The following is a 9,995-nucleotide window of genomic DNA, read 5'->3' as shown; positions in this document are numbered from 1 at the left end:
GTGAAAGTCTCCCTGGAGCCTTCTCTTCTCCAGGCTGAACAGCCTGACTCCCCCAGCCTTTCCTCCTAACAAAGGCCTCATGTTATCAGCTCCTCAGGCTTTCCAACCACAAGCACCCAGGGATGCCTCTCCCAGAAAGCAAGACCCCTCAGGACAGCCTCCCCGCGCACCCAAAACAACTGAGGTGCTACTGATGGGATGCTCTTACCCCCTCCACCCTCCAACCACCACCTCCCCAGCCTCCCATTTTTTTTTTCCGCCTTTCCTCCTGGCTCATTGCGCAGCTGTGGCAGAGGAAGCAGTGGCAGGTTGCAGGCGGGGGAAGAGGGAGGCGCCGGAGCAGAGCGCAGTCTCCGCAGTGCCGGCAGCGGCATCTCCATCCCGTGCCGTGCCGGGGGCGGCCCGGGGGAGTTGTCGCTTGGCCCCCGCCCCCGGGCGCGGCCCGGCCCCCCGAGGGTAGAAAGGGCCGGGCGGGGGCGCGGCGCGGCAGAGCGCGGAGCACACGCTGCCGGCATGGCGCTGGATTTCCTGGCGGGATGTGTTGGCGGTGAGTGTCGCGGTCTGCAGCCGCTCTGTTGTCGTGTAGCGTACACAAAATAATCATTAAAAATGGTGGGAGAAAAAGGGGAGAGGAACGAGAGGGAGAAAGGGGGTGAGAGGAAAAGAATAATTAAAAAAAAAAAGGCAGAAAAAAGGTTGAAAAAGGAAAAGGGGAGTAAGGGGGAAAAATATAAAATGGTGGGAAATAGAGAAGAGGCGCAGAAGGGCATAGAGCGAAATGTGTTTAAAACGCGGAAGAAGGGCAGGCAGGTCGGCAGGCAGGCGCTGTTATTTTGGGAGCGGGGGATGGAGCCGGGGCGGTGAGAGCGGCTCCGCTGCCGCGGGGGCCGAGCCCGGCGAGGGAAGCGCTCGGGGATGTGCCCCGAGCCCTCCGGGATCTGCCCGAGGGGATGGAAGGAGCGGGGGTGGGACGGGCTCCGGGGTCGGGAGCCCCGAGCTGGGCACAGCGACCCTGGGCAGCTTTGAGATGGAGAGGGAAGAGCGCGTCCTGCGCTCCCCCGCGCACCTGCGGCCGGCCTGCCGCTGCTATATTTAGCAGCTGTTAAATTGTGCTCAGGAGACTCACTCTCGCGTCTTTTCGGGTATTTGCGCTTGCTGGTTTTTTTTTCCCAACCTGGCAAACATGTTTTGCATGCCTTTTTGCAGCGTCTCTCTGATTTCATCCTGGCGCTCCTTGCCTTGCCGGGGTTCCCCGCGGGTCAGCCGTACCGCTGGCTTGTCGGTGCCGAGCACAGTGCACATTGCTGTTTTTCTATCCTGGGCTGTGCTGCTGCCGTGCTGGCCTTAAACAACCAGGACTGCAGCATCCTGGAGCGGGCACGGTGCTGCTGCTACAGCTTCCCCGGCACAGGGAGGGCAGCTGCCCCCACGGCCGTGGGAGGATGTGTGGATGCCCTTGTAGCTCTCGCTGTTGGCAGCGGTCATTGGGGATTGCTGGGTTCTCCTTCCTTGCTCCAGCCTGGGTGTGCAAAATGCCTGTGTTCAGATTGGTGTAACGAACAGGCCTGCATGTGGCTTCTAAAAAGTCCTTTGATGCTAGAATAAAGCAATGTATGGTCCCTCTGCAAGTGCTGCTGTCGTGTCGGGAAAGGCTGTGGGCAGAAAGCATTAGTATTCTGCTGCCTCCAGAGATGTTTGCATCTCTGTGCCTGCCAGCTCTGTGCCTGCACAGAACTATATTTACATGAAATATCGTATTTTAGAGGAAACCTGCATTTTGTGCCCTCTGGACTTGCCTTGAGCTGAGGTCAGGAGTCATGGCTGCACATTCCATGTGGTGTTGCACAGTCTGTAGTCACACAGCTCAACCCCTGCCTGGGGCTCAGAGGCTTCCTGAGAAGCATAAAGGCACCTGGTACTGGCCTGAAGGACTGAATTGTACATCTCTTATCTCCTGACTTGGTAGGATGCTCTTTAACTGGTTTGCCAACCATGATGTGCACTCGCACCTCAGGCTGGTGGTCCTGCTTGGGCTGCTGGAGCCCCAGACCCAGGAAGAAACTTCAGAGTAATAACCATGGCATTTATTTCATTTCAGGTGCTGCTGGTGTGCTGGTGGGACACCCCTTTGACACTGTTAAGGTGGGTTGATTATGAAATATATTTGCCTCTAAGTAGAAAACTTCGTTTCTCCAAGCAGTGGGGAGTTTAAAAAATTCCCAGACACTGTAGGAATGTAAATCTGCATGGGAAAGCTTGGGGCAAGCCTCCACAACTACTGTCTTAGATTCTTCAAACTCCGGCTCTTCAGAAGTGAAAACTTAGTAACATAAACCTTGGCCTTAAACTGCAAGGTCAGTGCAGTAACAATGTAGTATTTGGAAATACAATTTTACATTGAACTAAACTTTGTTCTGAGCTTGCTTCTCTGGAGCTGTTCAACACTAACTGCTAAAAATGCCTCTCCCTGCATTTGTAACTCAAACCCGCTTTCTTAGTATGTTGAAAGATTGGTGTTCTGTTTTCCCCTCAAGCTCTGCTGTTACTCCTTAATTTGTAGCACTAGGTGAAAGTCAGTAAAAATCTACAGCATGGAGCTTGTCTGGGGGCTGTTTCCTCCAAGTATTATTATATATTTTTATAACTTTCCAAGTTAAAATTGGTTTTCTGATGGTTAGGTGTGTGTGTTACACATACTGCAGCTACTATAAAGACAAGATTTGAGATCTCCTGGAGGGTTCCTCATCCAGGGCTCTCAGGAGTCCAAGGCCATCTTTCAGAACAAAATGACAATTTGAGTCATCTTTTGGCAGCCTTATCCAAAGTCTTGCACTGAAGAATAGGAGAAGGGATATCAGTGTATTCCCTGCTAAAGTAATACATCAGGTCACTTGACTGCAGCAGACAGCATGCCACGTAGTAGATCTATATTTGGAATACCTTTACCTTGCTGAATTTAGATATGCAAAGGCTGTGGGCTGATAGTGTTAGCAAGGACCCCACGACATTCTGTCTTCCAGCACACGGTTAATTCAATACAGAATTTCTGAGTTAATGGCTATTGATCCTCCTTACAAGCTTGCAGTGCAAGCTGCTCAGACAGTAAAATCTGTCTTTTTGTTGCTCAGAATGTGGTACATTTGACAGTTAAATAATTCAGCTGAATTCTAGAATATATTTTCAGGAATGGCATCATCCAGACTCGCACAATTTTTGTTATGGTAATACAGGGCCAGCTGTCTTTTTTTCTCCCATCCTGCCAAGTTTTACATGCTTAACTGAAGGTGATCAATCATTTCATTGAATCCAGTAAAACTGCTAAAATTCTATGCTCAGACTAAAGGTAGCTATGTGTGGGTTTTAGTTGGTGGTTTGTTTGTTGTTTTGATTTTTTTTTTTTTATTGGAACAGCTTCTATTGCATGAAGCTAAACATTTAACTGTAAAAACTGGGGCTCCCATGCTGGTTTCAGCAGATGTGTCATTGCAAAATGGACGTAGCAGCTTGGGGAAAAAGCACTTTACTTCACAATAGAGGAAATAATTTGTTTCTAAATGTTTTATAAAATCCAGCATGACACATTATATCTTCATATCCTTTAGAAGGTATTGTACATGTTTATCTCTACTTTATTAAAACAAATACTAATGTTTGTATTATTAGCTGGCATAGCCACCATTATATGTGGAAAAACTAACTACCCTTTAAGGAAAAAAAAAAAGACATTGCATAACTTGTGTATGTATATGTGTTAATTCTTAACTTTTTACTGTTCTGCAGTATTTAAAGGGGTAGTTGATGGTCACCTTAGACTGTGCATTTTTAATATAACTGAACAATGGGAAAGCTGCTTAGATAAGCCAAAATTTTACATCTGTCTTGGCATTTAAGCTATTTTGGTTTTTTTTTTGGCTGGTGCTCGTGTTTCACAGAGCTGGGAGGGGGATGGTGGGACACGCAGGGAGACATTAAGCTGGTGAAGTCACCCTGCCAAACCTGCAGCTGAGCTGATCTCAGAACTGGCAAACTCTTTATCCCTGGTTTGTTGATGTAATGTATAAAATTGCTTTTTTGCTTTTAACTGCCTTTACTTTCTGAGCTAGGGGCTGTCTTCATTAACAGCAAAAGTGTTACTTTGTTGTAGATGACAGATAAGCCTCATCACGGGAGAGTTACCTAGTAAGTATAGCCCAGGTGAACACTTCTGTTTCTCTTAGTCTTAATTTATTCCCAAATGTATTAGTTCGAGTAAAGAACTGAAAGACTTATGAAGGTTTTTCCCTTTTTAATTTTAAACCGATGTGTCCCTCTTCTACAGCTATGGCATGGAGGGAGTGGGGTTTAAATATCCCTTTTTTAATGTAGTTTTATTCTGAACCTTCTTTCTGCTATGCATTTCTGGCTGTATACACTCCCACACACAGTGCCTCTAAAACTGAATCTCAGGCACACTGCTGTTGAGGTCTTATCCATTACATATTCCTGGATGATGTTTTCATTGCTCAAAAACTTGTGAAGTCACTGATTTCCCACATTATTAAATGCTTGGACTGTTATAAGGATGCAGTTGGGTTTCTTTATTTAGTCTTGAGTGCCTTTATGCAAGTCTTTAGTGATGTGAAATTACTGGTTGTTATTAGGGGACCTAAAACCTACACAGTAGTGTTTTCCCATAAGAAGGAAGATAGAATATTGGGCAATGAGGGGAACAGGTGGATAAACTTTGCACATGATTCATCTTTCCTATAGTTCTACACACTAAGGAGCTTGTTTAATGTGGCATTCACACATGAAAATGCAATTTTTATGTGCACTCATTGCCATACATGGCAGTTTGCTAATGTGGGTACCCTTATGTGACCAGCACTGTGCTCAAGAGAAAGAGGATTTTCATTCTTAGGCCTGGGGAGTCAGTACTCTAAATATTCTACCCAACAACAAAGCTTAATTGGTTAATATTTTATAAATTATTTAGACAAAAATAGAGGGAGCTGTATGCCACTAGGAAATTCAGCCCATAGATATGGCTAATTCTAAACTATTAAACACAAGCAGAAAAGATAAAGTAAGGTTGCTAAGCTGCAAATCCCCCAAAGCCCTTACATGTGGAAGTCACAGACAAGGTTTGAAACAATACCAGTAAATTCTAAATGGAGTAAAACCTTTGTGCAATTGTGGCAGCTTGTTAAGGTTTGCCTTTGCTTGTGGACCTGCTTCTTTAACAGTTTTAACAGTCTGTCTACCCTCAAAAGTCACTTCAAGTGACAAAGGATTTATTTTCTTTGAATCATACTGTAAGCTTGTTTTTAAATGCTGAGATGTTGCAAGACCCAAGGTGATTTCAGCCTCCCACTATGGCTAGCATACGCTAATGTACATACTAAAATGTAAAGTTCTGATTTACAAAGCATAAAATAACATGTAGGAAAAACACTAAAACTGTCAATTTCTTTTTGCTTTGAAGAAAGCTAACCTGAATATAGGATTCTGACAAACCACCTCCATAAATTGATTTCTAGACACACATTTGACGGGTCTTTCATTGCTGTGGTGGTTTTTTATTACTTTAGGCAACCATGAAGAAAAATTAAGTTCAAGAATCTTTCAGATGGACGTAAATTTTCTTTTGCTCAGAATAAGAGACTGAAGTTTTTTGCCCTGGAGTTGCAGCAGCAGCATTACATGGTTGAGAAGCTTCTTTTCTGAAGATCATTGCAGCCCTCCATGCAGGAGATCAAACACAGATTTATAACTTTATCAATCCAGTGAAATAAATTAATTGCTAAGTGTAGAGCTTTGCCTGAGCTAGGTAGAACTGAGACTTTTTTAAAGTGTGATGAGGGCAAATAAGCATGAAAAAACAAAATTGAAATTTTTCATTTTAGGTTAAAAAGCATCCAGAAAAGGGATCTCCTAAGACCATCAGCTAAAACAGCATTTATCTCTCCAGCAGAACATACTGTTTCAGTTTTGGAAAAGTTAATTGATTGCTAACATTTAAAGGTTTGAAGCAGCTACAGCCTCACCAATTGCTTACATTCAGCAGGCTAAAAAACTAAACCAGACTAAAATTTAAAAGGATGAGTGGCTTTTTACTGCTTTCCTTATGTAAAGACAGACATCCTAAGAGTCACTGCCCAGCTACCCTCTGAAAAAAAAAAAAATCAGATCTCAGTGAATGGGCCCAAATCTGGCATTTAGAAGCACTATGGGTATTATAGAAAGTTTCCATCCCTTTAAAATTATCATAATCTCACGCTTGACTTGCAAATTATTTTTTAAATTAAATTGTCTCAGGTTTGCAAAGGCATTCCTTAGTGTGAACAGAAGAATTCTTGGCAGCTAAAGAAAGTACCTATTGTAGCGTGTACTGGAAAGCATCTGTTTGAAATTCTAGATGTCAATGTACCCTTCCACTTATTGGTTTGCTAATAGTTACAAGAAGTTAATGATCCTCTTCCCCTCATGTTTTCACCCCCAAACTTATTTCAAAACACTTACACAAGATTTTTCAAACAATTGTGCCACATTTGGCATTCCAGTGTCCAGCCCGTGCTCTTGCATATGTATTGCTATAGAAAATCTCCACATAGGTACAAGACAGTAGCTTATTCTTTAGGCTGTTCCTGATGTACAAATTGGTATCTCACACAACTTTTTATAGGTTCGTCTGCAAGTTCAAAACGTAGAGAAACCTCTCTACCGTGGGACTTTCCATTGCTTTCAGTCCATCATAAAGCAAGAATCTGTAAGTACAAAATTATTGCTTTGAGTATTTTTTTTTTAAAATCTTTGTGTATTTTAGCTCAGGAGGGTGGGAAAGCTGTTAGTAACAAAGCTGAGAAATGTTGAAGATCAAGAGATAAAGCATTCTCTGAACCTCCCCTCACTGTAGGGCAGATATTGTAGTCAGAACTTAGCCAGAAACTTCAGGAAGAAGATCACTAAGTCAGAATATGGTATTTGGAGGTTAACTTTTTAAATAAAATAAGAAGTTATTTAAATAACTGGTTTTCTGAAAGTCTAAGCAATGAGTGAAGAAATTGGTGAGATGGTTTTGCTGCTGCTAAAACTTTAGGACCATTGCTAAAAAGTTGGCTTCAGGCTTTAAGTAAGTTATTTAAAAATAAAATTTACAAGATTTGCCAGAAAACTTGTCTCTGGGTAGAGTAAGATTATTTTCTGAATGTGTTCAACTGTAGTTTTGTACTGCTAAATTGCTTAGATGTTTGTGTCCTAGGCAGAGATTAAATTCTTATTACAAAAGATATGGCCACTCTTAAAAAAGAGCCAGAAAGGCTCTGTGTTCTGCACTTTGAGGAGGTTATCCACACCATTGCTAAAAAAGGTTTTCCCTCCCTTCTTCCATTAGGCTTTTGGACTCTATAAAGGTATTGGGTCACCAATGATGGGACTTACGTTCATTAACGCGGTGGTGTTCGGAGTGCAAGGAAACACCCTCCGTGCTCTGGGCAAAGACACTCCTCTGAACCAGTTCCTTGCAGGGTCAGCAGCAGGGGCCATCCAGTGCGTCATCTGCTGTCCCATGGAGCTGGCAAAGACAAGGATGCAGCTTCAAGGAACAGGCGAATATAAACTAAAAACGAAGAACTACAAAAATTCTCTGGACTGTTTGATCAAAATCTATCAAAAGGAAGGGCTGAGGGGTATCAACAGGGGCATGGTTTCTACCCTCATAAGAGAAACTCCGAGCTTTGGCTTTTACTTCCTGACCTACGACTGCATGACTCGGTATTTAGGCTGTGAGGCTGAAGACAGTTACGTTATTCCCAAACTGCTGTTTTCTGGAGGGATGTCGGGCATCGTGTCGTGGCTCTCCACCTATCCCATGGATGTGATCAAATCGCGGCTTCAGGCCGACGGCGTGGGCGGCGTCACGCAGTACAGCGGCATCCTGGACTGCGTCCGCAAGAGCTACCACGAGGAGGGCTGGAGGGTGTTCACGAGAGGTCTCACCTCCACGCTGCTCCGTGCTTTTCCCGTCAATGCAGCCACCTTTGCTACTGTCACTGTGTTCCTAATGTACATGAGATCAGAAGACAACATTCCTGAATGTGAACCAGGTCCAGTAATCCATCAGCCTTCCAGTTTGTGAACCTTCTCTCTTTGTTCTCCTCATCCAAAGCCCAGCTGGTTGGGTTTTGTGAGACATGAACACTTGATCCACACAGGTAGTGTAGATTTATGCTATCTGTATAAGGAATTCCTAAATGTATCACATTAGGATTTGATCTCACTACTTGTATAAACAGCATATTGCCTTATTCAGGACTCTGTATCCAGTCATATTCAAGAGGGGGACCTGCCTTTAGAAAGCTGCTGTTCTGTGGCTCCAGAAGAGGCTCTGGAGTGTTCTATCACCAGAAATTGAATTTTCTTTCACTCAGGTTCTGAATGACTGAGTTGACTTAAATGCAGAAATGTTTTCATGGAAGAAATATTCATTTTGTATGTGACAGGAGTAAGTGTACTCCTCTAAGGTGAAGAAGGAGGAAGAACTTTAATGGTGGAGGCGTTTTGCTGGTAACCCTGAACTGTAAAGACATGTGTTTAGTTCTCCTTTGCTTTTATATGTCAATGGTTGTAGTAGCAACTTTGTTCATACTGATTTGTAAAAAGCAAACAAAAAAATTTGTACCTAAGATAGTCCCTGACCTTTCAGCTTTGAATAAATATCTTAAGCACAAAGTTGCAACTGCACTCAAATGCACTTGTTCCTTAAATCTCAAGGCTTGTAAGGATTTAGGGAAACTCAAATCTAGTGAGACTGGTATTTGCCCTCACTTCACCTCTTTCTCATTTGGTGGGTGCACAGATTGCATTGAGTAGTTCAGTCCTGTGGACTTTGTTCTCTGAAGTTAATGCAGCATTGCACCACTTCTCCCAACATGCCCCATGGCAGCCAGTGATGTACAGAAGTCAAAGTCCTGCCTGTGGTATTGCACAAAATGTTTGTGGGTGCAATATTAGCTTAGCAGCTTGAAGTAGCTTAGAAATATGTACATATTTAGGACTGGAGTTTCATACCTTTCGAGAAAATAGGGGTGTAAGTGTCTGAAATTGTTGCTGTTCAATACACTTGCATTATGAATTTAAACAATATTGATTTTCATGTATTTAGTTACAGTGCTACTGGAAAGAATACTGAAAACTTTTTAGTTTTAGAGAATTTTCTTGTTTCATTAATCTGCTGTAATTTTTTTTTACCAGTCTGTTCAAGAAGAATTGAATTAGCCAAAGAGCTACAAATAGTTATTTAAGGTTTGAGCTAAAAGCTACACATATTGGGCACAAATAGCCAGAAAGAAGGACTGTATGTATGTGAGCAATGCTTTAAAACATATCAACTTGTTCAGTAAGTACAATTTGCTACATTTTTGGTTGGGACAAGTGCAATATGTGTTTAATATATATGAATTTTCTAAAGAAGTATAGAATGCTATTTCATAGCATTTTGCACTGTAACAAAATATGCTGGAGAAACCTGTAAATCGGTATGTCTTTTTATACCTTGAAGGTATGGTGGATGTTTTAGTGCTTACTTGCACTGAGATTCAAATTGAATGTTAAATCTGTCTACTAAGCTGCATATGCACAACAAATCACAGCAAAGACCATTTACACCTTTGTACAGGAGTATGTCAAGTCTTGTGTATATATTGAGGAAATAAATTTTTTTAAAATTTTGCCTTTGGTTCTTTGAAGTTTTTGTTTTTGTTTTTTTTTATGTTTTACTCAGATGCTTCTTTGTGTTAACTCAAGCTTGCATGAGGCTGGGGATTCTGGTCTTTGCCAGGGAAAACTTGCTCTGTATCTGCCTGGTGTGCACCACTGGGAAGGGCAGGACTTGCTCTGGCTTAAGCACCACCAAAGAAGGAAAGTTGCCTGATCTCAGTTCCTTAAACTGACCTTTCCTCTACTGAAAGAACAATCCTGCTTTTAAAGCCAAAGAGCTGTCTCTATGGTTAGACACT

General features: G+C 42.7%; 1 protein-coding gene across 1 annotated transcript; it reads left to right on the top strand.

Moving 5' to 3' along the window:
* Positions 1–329: 329 nt before the first annotated feature.
* Positions 330–9,708, top strand: SLC25A29 (solute carrier family 25 member 29). The gene is made up of 4 exons (XM_002200569.7): positions 330–547; positions 2,099–2,142; positions 6,665–6,748; positions 7,373–9,708. The coding sequence occupies exons 1-4, from the start codon at positions 514–516 to the stop codon at positions 8,114–8,116; spliced, it is 906 nt and encodes a 301-aa protein (XP_002200605.3). The 5' UTR covers positions 330–513; the 3' UTR covers positions 8,117–9,708.
* Positions 9,709–9,995: the final 287 nt, after the last annotated feature.

This window comes from Taeniopygia guttata, chromosome 5, assembly GCF_048771995.1.
Source record: "Taeniopygia guttata chromosome 5, bTaeGut7.mat, whole genome shotgun sequence".
NCBI classification, from domain to species: domain Eukaryota; kingdom Metazoa; phylum Chordata; class Aves; order Passeriformes; family Estrildidae; genus Taeniopygia; species Taeniopygia guttata.
Note: the sequence above shows the minus strand (reverse complement) of the source record. Positions and strands in the feature narration are given on the sequence as shown.